General features: G+C 34.1%; 1 protein-coding gene and 1 long non-coding RNA gene across 2 annotated transcripts; both read right to left on the bottom strand.

Annotated features, from left to right (window-relative positions):
• Window positions 1–518: 518 nt before the first annotated feature.
• On the bottom strand, window positions 519–3,338 carry LOC145575881 (uncharacterized). The gene is made up of 5 exons (XR_014098285.1): window positions 2,516–3,338; window positions 1,899–1,979; window positions 1,509–1,593; window positions 1,125–1,206; window positions 519–918 (listed from the first exon to the last, which is right to left on the bottom strand). It is a non-coding gene; the product is annotated as an uncharacterized LOC145575881 (long non-coding RNA).
• An 8,555-nt stretch (window positions 3,339–11,893) lies between these two features.
• LOC145575879 (transcription factor MYB83-like) lies at window positions 11,894–15,413 on the bottom strand. Its single transcript, XM_081633676.1, has 2 exons — window positions 14,728–15,413; window positions 11,894–13,232 (listed from the first exon to the last, which is right to left on the bottom strand). Exons 1-2 carry the CDS (start codon window positions 15,042–15,044, stop codon window positions 12,371–12,373), a joined length of 1,179 nt encoding a protein of 392 aa, XP_081489802.1. The 5' UTR covers window positions 15,045–15,413; the 3' UTR covers window positions 11,894–12,370.
• Between the last annotated feature and the right edge of the window lie 9,453 nt (window positions 15,414–24,866).

Genomic DNA, 24,866 nt, shown 5'->3' with positions numbered 1-24,866 from the left:
TGATAGACCAACCTTTAGCCACAACTCCAAGTCATGAGGATCAGGCACTGCAGTTTTGGGGATCTGCAGGGAATTGACAAACCAAAGATAAATAATCCTGCCATATCATGTCCTAATAATGTATTGAATTCGATATAAGAGAGTTTGAAAACATGAATGTAATTTTCTTTAGTCAATTCTCCCACATTTATACTCCTATGGATTAAAAATGGGTTTTGGGCTGCCAATTAACCTGATGGGCCTGAGCACAGTGGTCAGTCCAAAACTCCAAAAAGACCCCAGTCATTTCATGACTTACCAAAATTCATTTTATAAAATTAGATTTAGATCCCAATCAAATGAATCAATTAACATTGATTATTAAACCAGAAATGAAAATTGCATTTTCATTTTGTCAAATGGCTAACAACTATTATCGTTAACTATAATTAAACATTGGTAAAAACTTTTATAGAAATAATAAGTTTTTTTTTTTAATATTATGAAAATTTGTGTTAATATAATGAAAATTTGTGTTAATATCTATTTGAGTCATAATCACTGTTTAAATAAAATAATAAAAAAAAAAAACTACAGTTAAGTTAATATATAAATCATGCAAAAAGTCAATGCGTGTCAATTATTCTAAAATAGATAATGGTATAGCAGGTTGCGTTCATTTTCACCATATTTCTCAATGATTAAACTTCAATCAAATGCGGCCTATTATATATAAAGAGAGTAAAAGAGTAAGAAGGCGAAGAGAGACAAACCTCCAACGCAATCCAAGGCCTGAGATCCAGAAACATCGCGAGCTTTCTTGCCAATAACAACAGCAAGCTCAGCTTCATACCAAACTTGCTGCATTGAAGCTGGGATTTCAATGGTTCCTCCATTTTCCAAGTATGATGATGTTGGCTTCAAGAACAACACTGGTTCCTATTCACCCAATAACACAACAAACAAATCAATCCCCCATCACAAAATTATAGTCACGTACTCACGTTACATAACCTTGTTAACATGTCCGGAGACAGTTGTCGCATAGATTTACTAAAGGCTAAAATCACAAATATATCAAACTGTGGTTGATTTTATTGTTATACCCTCGCTAAAAAGAACAAAATTCAGAATAATATGCTTACTTGCACTCTGTTATAAGCAGGTCAATAGCTTTGTCCCTTTGTTTCTTGTTTCTGAGCAGATCCTTTGGCACTGCTTCAAGGACTACTCTTCGTAAAATTTACACATCAATAGTCAAAGTTCATTCAAGAAAACAGATCATCCTATTAACTTAGACAATCCAAAAAGAATAAATAAGTGGGGAGAGAATCTACTCACAAAGACAAAGGCAAATAGTATACATGTATATTTCAGTTTCATTATAGTTGCTATAGGCACTTAATTATTAATCCTGATACAAAAAAGTATGCTGGGCAGAAAAGATGAAGTGACATGCAGAAAGAAATTTGAATGCATGACTCTGCAATATGAAATTTTCATCCAAGTACAATAAGCTGGCCTGTTACCTGAGCATTTCCTCTCAATCTAAGCTCAGACATCCATCCTGTATCAGCATTGTGTCTTCCCTCGAGAACTAACTTTGTCCCTTGACTGACCACATGTAAAATAACTTTTTTTTAAAAAAGGTTCAAATACTTACAAAATCATTGTCAACAAGAAGACTCCAAAAAAAAAAAAAAAAAAAAAAAAAAAAAATCCTCTCTTTTCCTTTCTCTTCATCTCTTACACACGCAAAAGAGGAAAAAAATGCAGATAAAAACATATAAATTAATTTGTATTGCACCCAAGGAAATCAAAGTATTTAGAAGAGGAAATAATATAAGAGCACAGCAATTGTCATCTATTGAGTATAAGAGCTAGCTTGCAAATTGCAAAATGTGTTCACCAGAGCATACCTCTTAAGATCGTACCATACAGGAGATAGATGTGTAAACTTGTGGCAGAACCTTTTAGCTAGATCATAACCAGCCGAGTCCCTGCACCGTTTGATTAGGTTGCAACTATTAGTGTTGGAAACTGGTTTAGCAAAAACAAAAATTTTGAGAAAGGCTTGATAGAAACCTAAAAGGAAACACACCAATAAGAAATCAAGGCTAACTCAATCAACAATAATAAGGTTTATCATCTAATTGCAAAGTTTGAACTTTAGTTGAGTATAAAAAAAGCTTGAACTTTAGTCCTACATTTGTTAAATAGGTGCTAAATTTGTTGCTTAGACATGTTCCAAACCCCATTCTCCGGAGCATATAGCGTTCTCCCAGAGGTCAGCACTAATCACACCAAAGCTAATATGAAAAACAAGTACTTAAGTTCACGTCTCTTTAGCTCATTGAGCTACCTTTCGGATTAAGCTCGTCTAAATTTTTTAAAAAAAATAAAGAGCCATAACTAACCCAATAATGCAAATAATCCCAAGGTATAATTGAATTACTTGAAAACATTACATATCAATGCAAAAAAACGGCGGTAACTATTGAATAAAACAAATTTAAGATTAGCAAAATGGGGTTACCTGCAGTTGAAACACAGATCAGCAATTTCACCAGATTTCAATTCCCAGCCTTTGCCTTTCTTTCATCAGACTGTAGAATTTGCCCCACAAGACGTGTTCATGCAAATTCTTGACCCCATTAAATTTCAAAAACCCAAAAAAAGCTAGCAAAACTCCACTCCAATTAATCTGCAATATTAAAGATTAAAACTTTAGATTAATAACAAAACGGTGTCGATTTAAGGAAAACAACGATCAATTATCCAAACGCATTTTCAAACAAAAAATACCAAAATTAAAAAAATAAAATAAAATAAAAAAAACACATCACAATTAACAAACTTTAGACCCCAAAAACTTTCACAAAAATCCCAAACAGCCCTCTCACACGTCACAATATCTCCCCTGCAACAACATCAGCCCACAAACCTCACCGATCGCGCACCACCATTAATTCTCCACCTACGCCCAACAACAGCCACAAGCAGCCCATCAACCACCATCACCAACACTACAACAGCCACTGCGCATCTCCCCTACTACACAATCGCACACCCCCGCATTTCCCCTGCTACACAACCACATAAACTACTACTACTGCTACTCCTCGCCACTTCACGGTAACATTCTAACCGCAACCAACACAATCTAATGCCAAACAACAGCGGCATCAAGCAACCACCATTCGGCACCTCAAAAGTCTAATTTTATCAACAAAACCCACCTGATTATGAATAAAACCCATCAAAACAAACAGAACTTAAAACCCAAAAAGAATATGAAATTACCTCAGTAATCGAATTTGAGAAAATTACTCCATAAGATCAACCAAAATAAATTGAACATGTACCCTAGATTTTCGAATTGATATTAGATGATTATTAAATTGATAAAAGATCTTACCTCAAGGAGCTGCTGTTATGGAGAAGAGATAAAATACAGAGTACTCTTCGAGCCCTCATTTGAAGCTCGGAGTAAGCTTCAATGGAGGAAAAGGAAAAAGAAAAACGAAAGGGAAAAACTTGATTTAGCTAACCAAAGAGGATGAATGCCACGCGTCAGCTCATTCAGAACAGCATGAATATCAAAGCGAAAAGACCAAAATAGCCCTGTCAATCAGGGAAGGGTGCTAAGGGCAGGGGAGGGCATAAAAGTCAATTCTCTGTTCATAAGGAACAGTAAATTGGGAATAGTAAGGGTGGTTGGGGCTTTTATAAGGGTTATAGATTATAGATTTAACATAACCAACATTAACCAAAAACAAATACATTAGGTTCCAAAATAATCAAAGCTACCTCTGCATGTTAAATACAAACAATTAAGCCCTAAGAAAGTAAGGATCCACAAGCTGATATTTCACATTTTGAAGATCAAGTATGGGCTCCCTTGCGTGAACCTGCTTTTTTAAATCAACAATACCACATCAATGAGGGCTCAAATACAATTCTAATTGAATGTAATTCTTCCCCAAACTAACAAAAAATGTGGGCTTTTTTCACATTGAGCTATAATCCAACAAAATCTAGATTCAATAGAGCTATAAACAATTCATATAAAGAGATAATCAAGAATTTAGCTGCTATTTTCCAAAAATTTAAGATATTAATGTCAATATAACAACAATAATTATGAAATCAAATTATACCAAATTCCAATTAATTAAACAAAAATAAAACAAAATAATCAATTTAATTGCAAAAAATACAGAAAATCTCACCCATATCCATACCCATATGCCATGATCGCAAGATTTGATAAAGAATCAATACTTTTAAATCAGGTATTAACACTCAACCAATTATTTAACAATGATAACAAAAATTTATCTGATATGCACTTTAAAAGTGAACAGTCAAAATCAAACAGCTAAATAGGGGAAAACCACATAAAGATTACTTTTTATTTAAGAACTCACCTCTCAATATATGTTGGCAATTGCACATCATTGTTTTTCTCAGCAACTTGAAAATAGAGAGTTAGTTGTCAGCAAGAACCATTGGTAATTTCACCCCTCAACCCTGTTTCACACATTATTTAACAGGCTTGAGTTTATATTACCCAATGACATTCTTTTCATAATCAGAACCAGTGAAGCGAAACCAAAAAAAAAAAAAAAATCAAAAAAAATCAAAATCGATGACTAAATTACTTCAAAGATCTCAGTTTGATTGTAAATTTCCAGTCCAAATTCTAGGGCATTGATTGAAAACCTAATTAACATCAACCCGTTCTAAAATTCTGTGAAAATAAACCAAAAATTACTCCTTCCTTATTCAACCGAGGACCAAGTGACCAACACAACTTTCTCCATTGAAAAGGCAAAAATTGTAAACTTAATCGACAACATTAAGTGAAATCTCAGTTTAATTAAGCAATTACACTTTGCTTGGTTCAACTCTATGCACAACCTTTTAACAACATGCTTTTAATCATTTTAGTAGTTACCATTACACCATTCATAAGCAAGGCATAAGCACATATGAATCTTACTCATAGACCATAAAAATTCAATCGGTCACAATTAACAGTAGAAACAGAGTGTGTAAAACACACATATTCATGGAAATATTCATACCACGTCATGAGGAGCGCACCATAAGAAATAAAACCAAAACCAATTCATAAAACCCACTATTCATTCAACATCATTATTCTAAATTAGGAAAGAAAAAGAGATGAGAGTTGAATCAAATTACCTCATCAAGCCGTTAGAGGAAACTGAAACTTGAGAGGTTGTGGCAGTACACGATAGAGGTGTCGGCAACAATGGGAGCAATTTTGCCAATCAAATCAGAAAAAATGGAAGCCAAAGTGAGAAGAAAAAAGGGGGAAACAAACGGAGGTTTGTGGGTCTTCAATTACAGTAAAAGAAGACCCTAAATTGACTCAATAATCAAATTAGGTTCCAAAATTCATATAAATTCTCTTCACTTTACAAAACCAATAAGATTATTAGTATGACCTTTTATACTTTCACCAAATATATAACTGTTTGTTCAATACTCCACCTTTACAAAATGAAAATTGTCTACACTAACAAATATACATGAACGATAAATAGTATTTTGGCAAATGACGTCCATACCCAAAATAGCTCGTTGAATACACTCGTGCTGCACTGAGGAGATACCAAAATATTGGTGCAAGGGGACCCGTAGTGAGTAAAATATGACCTGCTGGTCCTTGAAATTGAAATGATCACCAGACCATTATTCATCTCCAAGCTGAGTGAGTAAGGCAATAACCTGGAAAAGAATAACATCAATTTTAGTATCATCCTCAAAATGAGCTATAAGTTAAATTATTGTTCTCACTAACAGTAAGGAGTTTAACAATATGCAGTAAGGTGTCTAAGTCCAAAATTCAAAGTGAAGCTTGACAAAATATGTGATTATCCTTCATGCCTTTGATTGCAAGAGGAAATGAAAACAAAGAATATATCGTAATAGAAAAAAAAAACTCTTTCTGAATTTTTACCTTACTATTTTGGTTATTAGAAGCTAAAGCCTCTTTCTGTACCCTGGATGGCTTCTTGGCTAGGTCAAGCCTTCATCAGCACTTGGCTTGACATACGCCTGTAATTTGGAAGCAGAAGCACGAACTGCTTCAGGTGATGGTGAGTAGCCCCTTCGTCTCAAGTATTCTTGTATGACAGTTTTGCCTGCTTCCTCACCAACGATGTTCTGAAGTCATCACAAAATGAAAAACATTAAGTGAGAAGCTTAAGCATTTGCTGCTACCAATCTATTTCTTTCAACATTAGAAATACCCAGCAATCAACAAATTAAGAATAATAATTCATTCTCTATTTTATCAGAAAATTCAGAGCTCTCTACACAATTGCTTCCATGAGCTTTCCCGACATCTGATAGCTTAGATATTTGGAAAAAACAACAATGCAGGTACAACGTATATCAGTATATGTCCAATGTTTCTAAAAGGATTGCATTCCCAGCAATCTATTTTTGGTAACCATTCAACTTCATGAGTTAAGACGAGGGATTTGAGAGTCGAATTTAGTTCATATGTGCCAATGCATTCTAGACAAAACTGACAATCTAAACCCCCAAATTCTGATAATTTTACCATTACAGGCCATTAATGGGTCCTCACCAATGCTCAAAGAAATTCAAACCTAAATGAACAAGTAATACAAACACACAATCTGGAATTCACTTCATATGTTCCAATGCATTCTTTTCCTCAATCACATTGGCTTCAGTCCCAAAGGAAGCTAAGGATCAATCTGATATTACAATCTTTAAAGAAAGAACAAATCTTATATTTCCTCAAAACACAAAAGGAATCTTTCACCAAAAACTTGCTATTTCTTCTACTTCCCTAAACTAACTCTCATAATGCTGCACTCAAAATCTCGAAAATATCAATCAAATTCAAACACCATTCATCACTAATTTTTCCATTATTAACAACACAAGGTCCAGTAAGTATGATTGCAAATAAAAGCTCAAAAAGCCAAAAGTACTACCGCCTCATTCCCCTTATAAAAGCTCAAGCTAAACCAACCCACATTCAAAAAGTAAAAAAATCCATCAAATCACCCAACTAAAACAATAAACAACCACATTTCACAAAAACAATAAGCACCCAAAAACAAAAATCACACAAAATAACAAATTAGTACAAAACAATTAATTAATACAAAGTACTTTTTTATAATTTAATAAAAATTAAGAACAGAAATTACCTGAAAAAACGCAATTGCAGAAATAGCCGCAACAACATAAGCAAGGGTAGCATAAACAACAACAACAAAAGGTGGGAAGCAAGTGTAATCTCTCAATTCCAACATTCTTACTCCCCCTTTTTCTCCCGCAATATAAATTCGAACCAAAAATTTTTTCTTTTTTTTTTTTAAAAAAAAATCCTCTACTTTTTCTGGGAATTTGAGATGAAAAGAAGGGTGAAATTGAAACAACAAAAAAAAGGGGAAAAAATTACGACTTAATTGAGCAAACACTTCAATGGCTGAGGGAAAGCTCGGAAACTGCTTCAATGAACTAAAAAACCCTAGCGTCAACCATGGAAAGAGGGAAAGGGGATGGCAATGGGGGTAGATTAAATTAAATAAATTATGAGCGTACCTCAAAAGCTGCTTCAAAGGAAGAAAGAGAGCTAAGAAGGAGCTCCAATGGAGGATTCAGAATGTGCGCTTCAATCGAGGGGAGAGATGGAAGATGGAAATATGGAATAAAGCAGGATAGGAAAGTCCAATGGCACCATTACAAAGAACAGCTGGGATGCGAAAACAAAAAGACCAAACTACCCTGGCAATCTGGGCAATCAGTGAAGGGGGCTAAGGGCAAGGGCGTAATTTTGGTGCTAAGGTAAGGGAAGGGCAGTAGCGTCAATTTCCTGTTCATAAGGAACAGTAAATTGGGAATAGTAAGGGTGGTTGGGGCTTTTATAAGGGTTATAGATATATATATATATATATGTAAAAAATAACTCTTTATTGACTTTTTTCACCCTGATTCTATGCTTTCCTCCCCATCTCTTTCTCTCTCATTCTTTTTTTCTCCATAAACTTTTACTGGTATCAAGTTTGATGCTTGAAGCAAATGGTTATTTGAAGGAACAATCCTTCGACAACCTTACCTTACCTTGAAGGTTCGATCAGAAAGCTAAGAAACCCTAATTTGTGTTTCCAAATATGAATCAATTAATTACCTGCTTTGATTTTATTTGTTCTTAATGTATTACTCTCTCCGTTTTTAAATACTTGCTCCATTTCTCCATGTGCGGAGTTTTAGGAGAAATTGGAGAAAGGTAATAAAATATGGAGGCAGTGAGGTTGGTGGAAGAATAAAAAATTGTAAAAAGCAAAAGTAGTAGAGAGAATTGGAGGAGAGAGAATATAAAATTAATAAAATATGATTTATGTTGGGTCCACTAGTTAAAAAAAATGAATTAATTATCATAAAAGGTTTCCAAATAAAGAAATGGAGCAAGTATTTAAAAACGGCGGCAAAAGGAAAGTGGAACAAGTATTTAAAAACGGAGGGAGTATAATGAAAACAAAGCTCATTAAGTTATTTTTGGAATAATATAAAAATTGAGATTAAACAATTAAAGTTGTTGATCCAAATAATATAGAAATCGATGTTAATTGAAATTGTAATCTGATATCATTGTGAGAAGTTATTTATCAATTAATCTCATAGATTGCGATTGTTGCGACTTACAAATCATAAACATTTTTTTTAAAATTTACTGGCCATAATAGTTTCGTAATACTATTGGGTAATTTACTGGCCATAATAGTTTCGTAATACTATTGGGTGATTTTACATCTCCTTTTCTAGAAAAACAATTATACAAGTATATGATTAAAGGTAGAATTCATATCAATAGCTTTAATTTGGGATTTAATTTTACCTTGCCTATACTACATTATCTTATTTCTACATCATTCTTGACAAAATCTCCCCAATATGGTTTGTACCTTAGTAATAAGCTTAAGGCCAGGTCTATCAGAGTACCCGTGTGGAGATTCAGTGTAGATGTGTGGTATATATTGAATTGTACTTGTACTTGATTACTTATGGGTATTTTTTTAAAAAAATTGATACTAATGGGTTATAATACAAAAATACATGTGATGAGCCCAATAACAAACTAAGGCCTTTTTAATAAGACCAATACACAACACTTGTATTCTTAGGTGCGACATTTGGTTTAGTAAGAATTGTGGTCACCGTTGTAAACTTGTAACCATGTATAGGCGTTGCTGTAAGCCTGTAATAGATATTCACAAGTTTCAATCCAATCACATCAAGTCTACAATTATGTACTGTAATAGGGTCGTTCACTCGTTTAAAACTGGACCGAAACGAACTAGACCGAACGAAAAGTTGAAAATTTGAGCTTTAAGAACTCCAGACCGAACATGAAGAACTGGTCCAAAACCCTCGTCTAACTGGTTTGAATCGGTTTTTATTTTTAATATTTTAATGGAAAAGTGAAAGAAAAAGAAGTAAAGGAAAAATAAGTTGTCTTTTTCAAGAAAAATTGTATGGTGCAAAAAAAAAAAAAAAAAAAAAAAAAAAACTCATAATATATTATAGTATTCCTACGTATGATGGATTATATTTGTCATTTTGAAAGGTTTTTATAATTTTATGCATGATTTTAAGGAAAAAAAAAAAAAAACTCAGACCGATCGATTTTTAGAGGGTTTTGGATCGAACAAGTAACAAGAACGAAAACCGGAAAATTTTATTTCTCGACTTAGAGCCCATATTGGTTAGTTGGTTACTTTTTTATTTTTCGGTCCAGTATTGTTTTTGACCAACACCCTTACATGTAAATGGGCTTTGGATGGTTTAGTGGAATCGCTAATAAATTGAATTACTCTTTTTTTTTTTTTTTTTTTTTTTCCTTTTTACAAAAAATAATAAATTACAGCATAGCACATACCGATCAACCATGCATATACCTAGTAGGATTATCTTGTTGGTATATTTGAGGGCGACCTTAAAATGATACTCAATCCTGTCAAATACGGATCTGGGCCGCACCCACAAACTTAGAGAGAGAGAGAGTCCACTTTACAAGTCTAAAGAAGGCTCCATTCCAAAACCATATGGCAATAGAATTATCTTCTTTCTTCAATGTGGGAGTAGCACCTTAGCCTTATAAATCATATTTGAGGGCAACCTTGAAATGATACTTGACCTTTACCTGTTAATCTTAGCTAATAACAATTTTATTACTCTGATTCGTATTTTTCTAGGTTCATATGTACGATATAGCTAGAGTAATAATTAGAGTAAATGAGTTGTCCTTATTGAAGATTGTACCCTAACATCATTTTTTTCATGATTTTATTACCAATCTCAAGCTCTACATACCTTGATCCGTACTTAATATTATAGTAAAGTTAAGATTATTGAAGGATAAATGATAAACGTATTAACATTGTAATGGCGGACAACCAAGTTGATTGGTAAGGCTTGAACAGGGATAACTCAAATTAGAATTTAAGCCTTGTCCATCTATGCCGCATTTTTCAATCTAATTCCCCATACATCAAAAAAATAGAAGGTAGTAGTCTCTTCAACAAAAAACTTAAATCTTAAACACCAAATCTCAAAGGAGAGAAAACAATAACAAAAAGACAAAAGTTGTGTGATTAAAATTTATTAGTCACGTATGTTTTGATAATCCTTTAAGTTAAAGAATGAGAAAGAAATCAATACACCCCTTTAAAAAAATACTTTTGAAGAAATATATATTTTCTCACAACCTTCTAATTTATAGTATCAAATGATATGATTAAAGTGAATATCCAAGGAAACGTGATTATTTATTTCTTTCATATCTTTCTTATTACAACTTTATAAGGTTGCATGAAGACGGTCCAAAACGGAATTAAGAAGTGAGTTTGATAGTCTATTTTCAGTATAATTAACTTCATTTTTACGAAAGGTTTCATGGGATTTTATCAGCCTTCCTTTCACTATCCTAAGACTATTACAACATTCGAGATTTAATTTAATGCATAAAATAGTAATAGGACAAGTTAGTTATACACTACTCAAATTCTCAAAGAGTGAAATTGATTAAAGTTGTTTGGTACTATCTTATCCTCCTTCATTGTCAATCAACTCCTTAAATTTTGAACTTTATTACTTTCTGTCTGTTAGTAACTAATTTCCACATGTGATGTCATTTGCTTGTAAGCGCACTTTTCATCTCGTTTATCCGTTACTTAGTGCACTTGAATGATGTATAATTAAGTTAACATATATAAATGACACGGAGTTAAATAGGTGGTGAAAAAGTAAATTACCGAGTGAGGTGGAGCTTGATGAAAAGCGGTGAGATGAATATAAATTATTAGATATATCATACGAAGTATAAGTTTTCAAACATGTATATAAACATTTAAACATGTTATATAAGTTTTTGAAAATTTTATTAAAGTTCTTGGACATAAAAATTAGTTTTTGGGTGGACTTATGGTGAAACGGACTCACCCACTACTTTGTGATCAGCGTATGTTAGCTTAGATATGAGGCGAGGACACGAGGTAGCTTGTCTATAATAAGTAATTCATTCACCATGAGAGCTTTTTGTCTTAATGAAAAGCAATGGGATTAAAGTTAAGTGCACCATAATTACTCCAAGAACCCAACTACCAAGGCCAATAACACTAAGTTAAATCACATCTTAGCACCAAAGAAAAAGGAAAATCCAATAAAATCACATCTCTCAAAAAGTGATTTAAACACAATAGAAAGATATCATGATGTTTAAGAGAGAGATAATGAGAGAGAAATAGAGAGTCTTCATTCACATCAATGTGTATTACAATCAACATGCAGCCCACTAATAACAAACTTAATTTCAGCCTCAACAGATTAAAGCATATAATATACTTTGAATTTTTGTACAAATGATATTCTTACATGACTAGGGTTCCTACCAACTACCCTAAAAGCTTTTAGTTTCTGTATAGCTTTATGACTATTCACATATCTCCTTCACAATTACATGAAACATTTATTGGTAACTTACATAAGTTTGATCAAGAATGGTAAAATAAAAATAAAAACACCATACATGCCCCGTAGTTACAGAGTATATATATATATGTATATCAAGTATTTTGTAATCTATGTCTAACTATATAACCTTTTTGTAGGTGATCTTATTAATTATATGGAGCTTGTGACAAGCTTTGCCCCTCAATGGCCTAATTACAAGAGCACGAACTTACTGGAGAGAATCCTGATCTGTTTGTATATGAGGCTCGATTGCTGAAATTTTTTAAAGAGGAAACGAAAATGATTTGGAATATTTAAAAAAGAAAAGGGAAATAATAAGGAAAGGATGAAAAGAAGAGGGTTGTCATTCAACTTGGTAATCAATGAAGGGGAAGGATGAAACATCCCTCATTAGTTCCTCTAAATCCCATTCTCCCAACCTTGAATCGTCTCCTCCTTCCCAATTGTTTCCAACACCGGGAACCACGGTTGCCTCGAATTTCTTAGCACCACTACTAGTAATGGAGTTGTTTAGAGGAGTAGTGTTGTTTGTGCCGCTAATTATGTGGTGGTTATGATCAAAATGATTATTGCTGTTGTTGTTGTCAAAATGATTATTGTTGTTGCTAATAGTAGTGTTTCTACCAAAAACAATATTTTCGGAAACTTGAGTATTTTCTTCAATGCTTATTGTTTCCAAAGAAGGAATAGAAAGCTCCCCTTGTAATAACCCATAATTATAGTTGTGACTTCCAAGCATCCCATAACTACCACACATCATACCATGATCATCACCATTACCCATGCCATGATGCATGGGTGCCATGCTCATGCATGATGATGCATCCATGTACCCATTACCACATGAAGATATGTCAAGACTATTAGTAGTAGTAGTATTATTGCTATGATTTACCATGTTGGGCAAAGGATGGTCCATAATAACATGATGATGATGACTTAGAGGAACCATGGTTTGCATGGATGATGATGTTGGTGAGGCGGAGTTGTTGCTCACATACATGGCCATAATGCTGCAGGGATCCTGCATAGCCATGAATCCTCCCACCATCCCATCTCTTGGCTCTGTCGACAACGATGAATCACTAGCATTAGGTGATGAGGAGGTTGATGAGCTCTTCATCCTTTTCTTTACAGTTGAGTTCCAGAAATTCTTTATCTCGTTGTCTGTTCGTCCTGGCAAGCGAGCCGCGATTTGGGACCATCTAATTTGATCAAATAAACAAAGCTTAGTCAAGAAACAATGTAGTAGTATATGTGACAAAGATGTTAGTAAATTGACAATAACTAGTATTACGTTTTCAAAATTGCATGGGTTTTTTTTTTTTGCATGAACCTAGAAATTTCAAAAGGAAAAGGACTTTTGGAGTGTCTTCAACTCAAAGTGCAGATATTAGGAACAGAAAAATTAAACAGAAAAATTTGTGTCCCTTTCTTAAAGAAGATATAGTTTCACGCAAGTATCACAGACCATGTGCAACACCAACCAACATCATATGTATGGATAGGACATTGCTTGTTTTGTAGGGTCAGTCAGTTCTATGAAATTAACTCATATTAATATATAATACCCATGCTACTCATAGCAACTAAGGTGGAAAGTATAGAAGTGTTTGTCTATATTGCTTGGATGTTGGATGAGATCCTCGACACTTAGACATGGATACACTCTTCGATCATTTAAGACAAAAACACTTCAAATTTTTCATAGAATACCACCTTAGAACATTGTGCTTCCTAAATCTAAGTAACATATGTCGATATTATATATAACAAAAAAATTAACGGACATTATCATGTATGTCCTCATCACAAAGCATGAATGGAGCTGAGGTTGACTCAAAAACCCTATGTTGTCACATTCTTCAACCACAAACACCATATTGTACCCGAATTCAAAGATGAGAAAACGAAATATCAAGAAGAGAGTTATACAGTACTACAATTCAAATGATAAATGTTTTCATTCAAAATATACTCCAAGGCAAAATTCTTTTCATTTCAGATATTCAACTTGAACACTAATTGATAAATCTTTGCAAGAATGTTATTGTAAACTAGATGACGTACAAAAAATCCTAATGATGCACACGTATGAAAAGAATATTAATTAAGGTAACAAAAGTCTCAGTTGAATGTCAACAGTTTTAATTACTGTATATATATGCTTGTCATTTCTATTTAGAAGAAAATAAGATCGATTATCAGCGCAAATTTCGATTAATGAATATAAATTCAAAAGGTAAGTGGACTAACTATTAAAATGTGGGGTTTAATTTGTAAATCAGACAACCTCAAATATAGTTAAAAAAAAAAATTAACTCAAGATAAAAAAAAAGCCCCTTGATCAAAATATATATCTAATTAGTAATAAAGTACTTTGCTCAACTTCAAAATCTTAATGATCATAACAAAAGCCTCCAAATGGTGATAACAATAGTATTAATATAGAATTGCATTAATCAAAAGTTCAAAACACTTATCAATGCAATTATATATGCTAGAAATCAAATGTTAAGACAAGGGAAATTTTACAATAAATTAGGAAACTTAATGATAAAAAAAGTATCTTAAAACATAAGTTACGTTTTTTTTTTTTTTTACCATCAAAACATTAGACACATAATATTACTCCTTGAATCCAAACCAATCACAAAAGAGAGGGAAAAAAAAAAAGGCAGGGAAACAAGCATAATCTACCTATTGCCAAGGAGGGAATGCAAATGGATGATGAGCTCTTCTTCTTGAGGGGAGAAAGCGCCGCGTTTAAGGTCAGGCCGGAGGTAATTAATCCAGCGAAGGCGGCAGCTTTTACCACACCTTTGCAAGCCAGCATTCCTAGCTACATCACTCCAACAACCCTGTCCATTAGTAAGCATATAGTTAACAAGTTTATCATCTTCTTCAGGTGACCATAAACCCTTTCTAAGCTTGACACCGCCATTAACATTACCACCACCACCACCATTTCCATTAGTATTATTGCCCTTGGCAGCAGGATCAGCAGGCTTCCTCATAGCTAGGCTCAGTACAAATCGAATAATTCGTGAGCTACTCGATCTCGGCTTTGGAAAAACTCACTGATCCCACAATGAAAATCCCTTTGAAAGGGAAAGGACCAGAGTGAATATTTCTCCAAGTAGGGTGATGTACAGAAATACAAAGACTTTTATAGAGAAAGAGAAAGGTGTATATATGTATATGTAGGCAGGTATCATATAGTGGCAGTGATCTTCATCATCATGAGTTTGATGGTTGTGGGGTTTGCTTAGATTAAGAGGAAGAGAGAGAGAGAAAGACGAAAAGAGGGGACAGTGTTGGTTGATAGGTCAAGTGAAAAACGGTTTGTAGATCCTAAGTAAAAATAAATAAAATTAAGATAGATTATACTCCCTCTGTTCCATAATATTCTTCTCACTTTTCATTTAAAGTCGTCCTATAAAATTATTATCTAGCTTACCCCAACCTAACACACATTTTAGGACTGCATATTTTTATTATACCCTATCTCTCTCTCTCATCCTAAAGAGATCACATGTACCAACTTACATTACTTTATTTATTATTTTTCGTATGTGTATCTACAATAAATGAGAAGAACTTTATGAAACTGACAAAGAAAGAAAGAGTAAATTAACAAGGCTGGTCTTGTCTTTGACTCCATAGCTTTGTCTTTTGCCAATACTATCTTTCTTCACTCTCACGGTAATCATCATTCATATCATCTATGGATCATAGGGCAGCGTGAGATATAAAACTTTGTTTTCTAACCAAGCCAAGATTTTTGCTTCCAAAACACATTATCCCTTTTTCTCTCTCTCTTTCTTTCTTTTTATTTTCTTTCCTTTATTTTCTCTCTCTCATGCATACACACGTGTATTAGAAGTTAGTGAATAAAGATGATAAACAGAAATAATAGCTTAATAAGATTATTGTTATACCACGCATCGAACGATCATAAGTCCAGATCATCAGTCTTAGAAATGAAAAGTTTATTGGGTGAGTAATAATAATTCGAATAATGAAAAAAAAAGTGAGCCATACAAATAAATATGGTAAGCAAATTATAGCAAAAAAATTCTAAGAAAAAACTGAAAAGATTGAAGGAGATAGGAATGTTACTCAATACATACAGTTGTACTGTTCGAATTGCAGAAAATCCATTGGAAGATTAAGTACAGGAGCACTTTTCGCGTTCATGGAGCTCACACATAAATCATCCCAACCTGGATTATAATCAAGTAGTCATGAGGAATTCTAGGAAGAAATCAAGTATAAAATGGGACCCATTAATGAAAACTAACAGCCATTTATAATATAAACATCAGTCACTTTGCACTAAGTTAAGTGCAATTAGTTCTTATTGTTGTTAATTGATCCATACATAATTAAAGTGCATTATGATTCAAGCATGCAGTTATTTTAATTTTCCTTACATTTACAGTTACCTGGTTCAGCATATATTAATAATATAATAATTATTAAGCATGAATAACATGAACTGAATTTGTTCTGAGAGTATGTTACTGTACCTGCACTGTCCTTGTATTAGTCAGTGTTACCTAATTTGTGCTTCAATACAGAGTAATACAAATCCGACAGGCTTGCAATTCGCTACCTAGTTTTGTTACAATAGTACAAAAGGGGTACGTGCATCTTGTTTAGTACTCGTAACAATAACTAACATGTTTCGGGTCGTGGATTACTAAAAGTAATTATCGCGTTAATTTAACATAAGAGGAATACTTAGATCGAATGTAATGACTAAATTTTGCAAAGTACAGTAGTATTAATAATGATAAAAATGAAGTAAAAAAACAGTCTGGTCCATGTATATATATATATATAGGAGTATAGGACACCATGAATGGAATAAAAATAAGACGTACGAATTGGCATAATTACTATTTACTAAGCAATTTCCATGGTGCTTCCACAGAACTAATCATAAATCATTTTAGGGAAATTGAATAGACAGAGAAGACTGTCACCTTTCTAATGTAGACACAAAAAAAAAAAACAAAAAAAAACAAAAAAACAAAAAAAAAAAAACCTTGATAACAAATCACAAAGATTCTTCTATGTTTTTATTGAAACAAAAGCTAAATTGTCAAAATTTAGGGAACAAAGCAGAAAAGGTTTATATTCTGCATTTTTTATATTTTCTTACTTGCTTTTCTGTAATCTAGCATTAAACTCTTTCTAGATGCAAAAAGTACTCTTATCTATTAGTCATCAGAGGAAACAACAGCAATTATCAATTTACCCAATTAGCAAATACCCAGTACCATTGACATAATGATTAAACTTACTTGTGATTCTCAAAGAGACACGTCGTGTTCAGTTTAATCAAGGTGAAGGAAAATAACAGTACATATTACTATCTCGTCTAGTTTTAGTTGTCACGTTGTTAGTTTATAGTATTTTATCAATGTAACGGTTAATTTTGTACAAAGAGTGGTAAATTGTGACAACCTTAGCAAATCAAAAGAGAATATAGTCAAGAATCCTAATGCTTTTCATACCATAAGCCTCCAAATATCACATCAGAAAGAAAATAGCTATAAAGGGCTACATCATAAAACTAAAAACAGACAGTAGCTGCTGCAGGAGACCTAATCATAGCAAGTTAATACAATGGGCGCCTATAGAAATTTTTATCACAGGTAGATGCTTTTTTCATACTACCCCATCTCCTAAATTCGAAAATAATAGGTCACATTCTATATAATTTATGTAAAACTTTGAATTTTTCCGTATTACCCTTAATGATAACTTCAAGTAAGATCACTAAGAAATTTTACAAGACTAACTAACTTATGGCATGATTGACACATAAAATTCTTAATGGTGAATGACATATATCAATATATGTATGATATTTACAATATTATGACACAATACCATACAAAATGATCACTAATTTAATCGAATGTGGTTAATTTTAGAAATATGGATCAAGTATAAAATAGAGATGACTAACAAAGTCTAAAATTAAATATTCGAAAAGAAAAGTGAAGGTGACTGCAACAGGAAGGTAACATAAACAAATGCATCTATCCATGAAGATAGAGTTAAAGACATAATGTTAATAGCTATAGATATGGGTGCAAAACTAATAAGATTGTATGCATAACATGCAAGCTACTCAATAGAATGAACTTTCCCATGCTTTCATTTGACAATAATTTATCAGAATACAAAATCAGACAATAAAAGAACTGAAATAGTACCAAAAAGAAAGCACTCCATTGCCTTTTTCTTCTCTTTTTTAATTTTTCAAATGAATACCACAAACAAACCCAAAAATAATAAAAATGATTAAATTTTTTTTCTTAAAAAAAGAATAGATAACATGGAAGCTACTCCAAGGGAAATAACTTTAATTCTGATGCTTTATCTTTACTGTAGTCTAGAGTCTTTATCTTGGGCAAGCAAACATGCCCTGTTCAAAAATCATGAGTAGCAGGCCCAATTGTAGAAAGAAAACTATATACTATATTCTATTCTTTGCAGGCCAGAATTATATTGTCTTTAAGTCCATTACATTAGAATTCATTAGATAAAAACATAAAATTGAAAGTTTTATTTGAATAAACAAATTTAGAAAAAGTTAACTTGAATTTTGCATAATATTAGGACCACCTGGACAATTCTGAAATTTTCTTAGACACACAAATCACCTGCTAAAATAAACAAAAGGAAGTGCAATGATGCCAATAGACAAAAAATATGACTAAAAGAGCAACCTTAAAATTAGGGAGGAGAAATAATGTAAACATTTTGGCATGTGCCTCTAATGATTATGTTCAATCTTTCACCAAATTGATGAATTATAAAAATGGGTGCAAAGTTACATACCACAACCTTGCTTAGCTAGATTTTATCAGGATTAGAGTCGTAGACGATGGTAATGTTTTAAGTTAAAAACTCTAAAATCACAATCCAAAAATAGAAAACAATAATTGGAATACAAAAATGACAACCCAAAACAAAGTATTAACCCAATACACAAATCACAATGCTTCAACATTTGACATAACATATCTAAAAGTTTAAACTAAGGACTCTAGGAGTTCATCCAATGCTTATTTAATTTCAATGAGGAACACCTACAAAAAAAAAAAAAAAAAACTCTCCAAAATTGTCCCAAACAAGAAAAAGTCCGGTGTAACTCTCATGTGTTAATCATTTCTTAATATAAGTAAAACACATATATTTAGACTAGTAAGTCGTAACTCATATAATTGCTAGGGGGCAATCTGGTTTTCGATAATTGATATGGTTGATTAAGTGTCTCAAGTTCTCAACATTGATTTTGAGTAATCCCTAATGCATGTACAATCCCCAAAATCATAAAAGGGAGTGACAATTAAAACGTGCTTAATGTATCACTTTCACTTCTTTCTACCACTTTTTTTTTTTTTTTTTTTTTTCATGTCAAACCCCTTTTTCAGCATCAAATTTGAGAACAAATTATGTCCATTATTTCCTCTCCTAACTTTTGTGAATTTTCAGTCCAATAACGTAAAATTGCAGAATTAATAGTCATAAACACCTAAAAAAATCAACATTAATAAATTTCTACAGTGTAATCACATTTTCAGCATGATATTATCAGCAAATCTAACATCCTAAGCAAAAAGCTAATTCACATTTCACAAAGGTAGAGATCATAGGAAATCATACTTCAATTTTAATCAAATTATAAACTCATACATTCGATTTGCAAATTGAGAAGTTAAACTTAAACCAATAAGTTAAGCAGGAAAATAACCTCACCAATTTATCGGAATGGATTTGAATAAATTTGAAGCCATTACGTTGCAATTCTTAAGTTTGAGATTTGGTAGCACAACAACATTTGTTGGGAGAGTTTTTCCTTCAATTGGGCTTAATCCGACTTGAATCCGAACTTAGAAGTGTCCCTTAATTAAAATTACTACTCTCTCCATCCGTAAAAATAGGATTGTAATTTAGGAACCGCCGGATATGCTTGCATAAAAATATTCTTTGTACTTTGCAATTGGACAGCACGGAGGTCGGAGGCGTGACAATCAAGCTTCATCGGATTTTTGAAAAAAAAAAAAAAAAATTATATATAGAAAAAGTTTTTAGTTGATGAGTTGGGCTGTATATTTCAGTTTGTCAAAATAAAGAATGGGCCAAATTTTGCTAAGTTACTTTTGAATTTGTCAGAGGGCCTGTTGGTGAACTATGTCTAACTAAATAATGGGCTAGTAGTAAAAGGCTATAAGCAAGCTATTTGATTTTTTGGGCTTGTCCGGTTTACTATCATTTTTTTCTTTTTTCAATCTAGGTAGGGATGACAATCTAGTCCGAAAACGATTTTATTCGATAAAAAATAAAATGAAAAATTGAGTCAAATTCAAAACAAAGAATTTGTATCCAACTTGTTCTAAGTAGGACAGGTAGTATACAAGTTTTTTTTGTTTACCCTATAATTTATGACCGGTTTTATAGACCTTTGTTGTATGTATTCGGTTATTAATGTTTTGGCGATTTATTACATTTGCCAAATTATAATTATTAAAATGGTAATGATCATTAGCTTTAGTTATTGAAACCAATTGGGGGAAAACAAAACTAAGAGTCAAGTGAATTGGAGTTAAATGCTTGGATTTCAAGTTGGATTATTAGAATCGGATGTCGGAGTCAGAGGTCACCAACGGCTTATAAAGTCGGAGGTGAATTATGCATGATCAAGGAAGATACTTCCTCTGTTTCTTTTTAGTTGGCACGTTTCTTTAGTCACGTTTGCCAATACACAAATTCAACCGTAAATATCTTTAATCACCGATTACCAAAAATTATAAAAAGTTGATATTTTGAAAACATGCATCATGACGAATCTAACAAGACCCCACATGACTATATTTTTCATTACGTATATACGGTCAAAGAAAAGTGTGTGAATAGTGCTAAAATCAAAACGTGTCAATTATAAATTTAAAAAAAAAATAAATAAAAAAAAAAAAAAAAAAAAAACAGAGGTAGTAAAAAGCAAGGACATTTATTGAAAACTCAAGTTGTAGATAAAGTACTTGTTCGATCATGAATATAAGGTTGCAACTTGCTAGTCAATTGCATGGAAGGCAACATCCTTCAAGATCACAATATATATTAAAATATTCAAAATCTTGCCACCCACTTGCTTACTTTTTGTAAAATAAAATAAGATTATCTTCAAAAACAAGTTGATTATTAATTAATAAATTAGATGATGTGTTTAGGTAAAATGCAAATTATCCATTATTCTCAATCTCTATTACCCAATATTAAGACTAGGTACATAATATCTTCAATTTATCTCAGATTTAAACTTCCCTTTTCTAGCCCCCACATAATAATCAATCATTATCTTGCCCTTTATAAAGTGGGTCCCATTTCATTTATTTTTCTTGCTTCCATTATATTTCCCAAGTTTAATTATTTTGCTTTATTTCATCCTCAAAATCTTTTTTACATTTTTTTTTTATTTTTTTTATTGTAACAAAGTTGGAAGATGTTGATGCTAGGAGCAGCCATTTCAGCAGTGCCATTGATATTGTTGATCCCACCAATGAGAAGATTTAGTATTTTTGTTATAAAATTTGAAGATCTTTTTCAAGATTTCATTGCTCAAACTTCTGTAATATATAGTCGCCTTCAATTTGTAGGTTCTCTTATTTTTGATGCTTCTTCCTCTCGTACTAGGCGATATCAATATTAAGCTTTATTATTGGCTTATTGAATATGATGGTTAGTTTTGTTGAAACAATTTTGTATGTATTCAAAAGAAATCGAGGAAAGAATTTTCAGATCGTAGATTATTGTTGTTGTTGTTGTGGTGGTGCAAAGTAGTCCATCTGAATTTTCAAGTATAATTCAAACTATACTTCTAAATGATCATTATAGACTATTAATTTCCTTAGGTATGTACGAAGTATATGTTATGATGGATCATGTATAAGATGATATCTAGGCAGGACCGATATCTTGTAGAAACACGTGACCAAACCATGAGTAATTGTGAAAAGGCGCCGATATGTACCGGAAAGCAGACATATCGGCTTGTCGGAATTCGGCACGTGGCAAGAGAAGCTTGACACTTGGCGCAGGAGACTTTGCATGGATGAGAGCCACCTGTCAAGTTGGATCATTATAAATAGTAGGTAAGACCTCATTAATGAGGACATCAATGACTCTCTTTCTCTCTCTCTCTCTACTTTCTCTCTCATACTTATCTTCTCCTCTCAAACACTTTCTGACTTTACCATCGGAGTGGTTATCCCCGGATCACCCCGGGGTTAGCTAACTTCTTCTCATTGTGTAGGTTCTCAACTTGCCGATAGGAGTATCAGGATCTCAGGTCCGAGTTCTTGGGGAATCAGATCCAGACAGAAACAATTTGGCGCTAGAAGGAGGGGGCTTTGATCACTTCTATCGCCTAAGAACCTCACACAAAATATATATATATATAACAACAACAATCATGGCCGGAAACAATGAAACACCAGTGACAAGAAAAGTAGTAAATCAATCGGTAGAACAGCCTCAGGTGGAGATAGTGGATGAAACCCATACCTTAGAGGGTAACCAGTTTCACATGCCGATAACCTCCCCTGCAGGTGGAGGGGAGGCAGAGGATCCTATGGCGGCATTCACGCCAGATGAATTGGAGACAGCAGCAAGGGTGATGAGTGCAATGAGTAGAAAGAGAAAGGAGGTTGAGGCGGCACAGGCTGAAAGGGGGGCCGCTCAGGCCGATAGAGGAACGCCGCACCGTAACCAGGAAGAGCAACACAATCAGTTGATGAACTCGCCGAGAAGATCCCGACATGAATCGCCGATAAGATTGCACACAATGTCACGGCGGGTTGAACAATCCTCAAGTCACACCGTGAGTACAAGAACCCAACAGCAGAGAAGTTCGCAAATAGATGGGCAGGTAGTGCGAACAGTGGTGCAGTTAAGGGCGTCTCCTTTTGCCCAGCATATTTTGGACCAGCCGATGGAAAAGGTGAAAATGCCGACTTGTAGGTATGATGGAAGAGGGGATCCGGCAAGGTTCATAACGTCCTATGAGGGACACATGATGTTGTATACCAACTCAGATGCAGTCTGGTGTAAGGTCTTTCCGACTACTTTGATTGGGGCTGCAGCCGATTGGTTCAACAACCTTGAAGTTGGGTTAGTAGATAATTTTGAAAGATTGACCGAGATGTTTGTGGGTCAATATGTAAGCAATAGTGTGAGGCAGAGAACCTCTGGAGAATTGATGGCTGTAGAGCAGAAACCGGATGAATCCTTGAGGGATTACATTAGGCGATTTAACAATGAGGCAAACACAATCCCGAAGCTGCAACAAGAAATAGCTGTGATGGCTTTGATGAATGGCTTGGTTGATTCTGATTTCAAGCGTTACCTTATAAGGAAAAATCTGCCGACATTAGCAGCGGCGTTTAGCAAAGCTCATGATTACGTTAAGAGTGAGGAATTGATGAAGACAAGTAGTAGACATGTCGTTGCCGGAAGAGGGCAAAGTCAGTATGAAGGGACATCGTCTGGAGGAAGTAGGCCGAGAGCTCCTGCCCCAGGAAGGGGAGGAGGAAGCCGGCAAGATTCAAGACCAACAAGGCTGCCAATGAGATACAACACTTACACTCCCCTAAATACACCAAGGGCAGCAATCTACTCAGTGAATCAGAATAGAGAAGATTGGTCAAGACCTATTCCCATGAAGGCAAGGCCAAGGGATGTGAAGAAGTATTGTATGTTCCATAGGGATGTGGGACATTATACAGAGGAGTGTACGCAGTTGAAGGATAACATTGAGGAGTTGATCAGAAAAGGGCATTTGACACAATACCGGTTGAACACAGGCAGGAATCAACAACCGGCATAAACAGTTGAGAGGCAACGGATAGAGGCAAGGCCTGAAAGGGTGCAAGGGGGAATAGTCCGACAAGGGGATGTAGGAATACCATCGTTATCTACTGGAAGGGTAGATGTGATAAAGGGGGGACCGATTCATGGAGGAACGATTAGTGGAGCAAAGAAGCATTTGGCTGAGCATCGGCATCTAGTTTGTGCCCTGGATGTGGACAATCGTCCTCGGCCAGCTGCGATACCTGAGGTGGTGTTCACAGAAGAAGATGCAAGGGGTGTAGTGTTCCCGCATGATGACCCGTTAGTTTTAATAACTAAAATAAACGGTGCTGACATCAAAAGAGTGCTGGTGGATGGCGGTAGTTCAGCAAATGTGTTGTTTGTGCAAGCTTTTAATGAGATGAATATAGGAAGGCAGTACTTGAAGCCGGTATCATATCCTGTAATTGGGTTTAATGGGTCAACTGTAAGGCCAGAAGGAAGCATAGTATTACCAGTTAAGCTGGGTGATGGGCCACAGGCAAGAGATGTGATGGCAGAATTTCTGGTGGTGGATGTTAAGTCCGCCTACAATGCAATTATCGGCAGGCCGATAATACATGATATGCAAGCTGTTGTATCAACTTACCATCTGGCGATAGCCTATGTGTCAAATTTGGGGGCTATGGAGAAGGTGTATGGAGGTCAGGTGATGTCAAAAGCTTGTTATGTAACGGCTTTGAAGAATCCAGTTGGCGGTGCTCCGATACCGTGCAATCCGATAAGGGAAGGTGAGCCAACAGTTCAAGATTTAACCATGAAAAACTTTGATACGAGGCCTGAGGAAACACCAAGGCCGTTATTGGGGGGAGAAACTGTCCAGGTTGAGTTGCAACCAGGTGATTCAAGTAGAACAGTGAAGGTTGGGGCTGATATGGACATGGATACAAGGTGTCATCTGATAAGCC

Source organism: Chenopodium album, chromosome 13 (assembly GCF_948465745.1).
Source record: "Chenopodium album chromosome 13, dcCheAlbu1.1, whole genome shotgun sequence".
Classification (NCBI taxonomy): Eukaryota; Viridiplantae; Streptophyta; class Magnoliopsida; order Caryophyllales; family Amaranthaceae; genus Chenopodium; species Chenopodium album.
The sequence above is the reverse complement of the archived record's forward strand: the minus strand, read 5'-3'. Positions and strand labels throughout refer to the sequence as shown.

Coding starts and splice junctions, on each gene's coding strand:
- LOC145575879 (XM_081633676.1), bottom strand. CDS start 15,044: ATGAGGAAGCCTGCTGATCCTGCTGCCAAGGGCAATAATACTAATGGA. Junction 13,233..14,727: donor CATTCCCTCCTTGGCAATAG/GTAGATTATGCT, acceptor TGATCAAATTAG/ATGGTCCCAAATCGCGGCTC.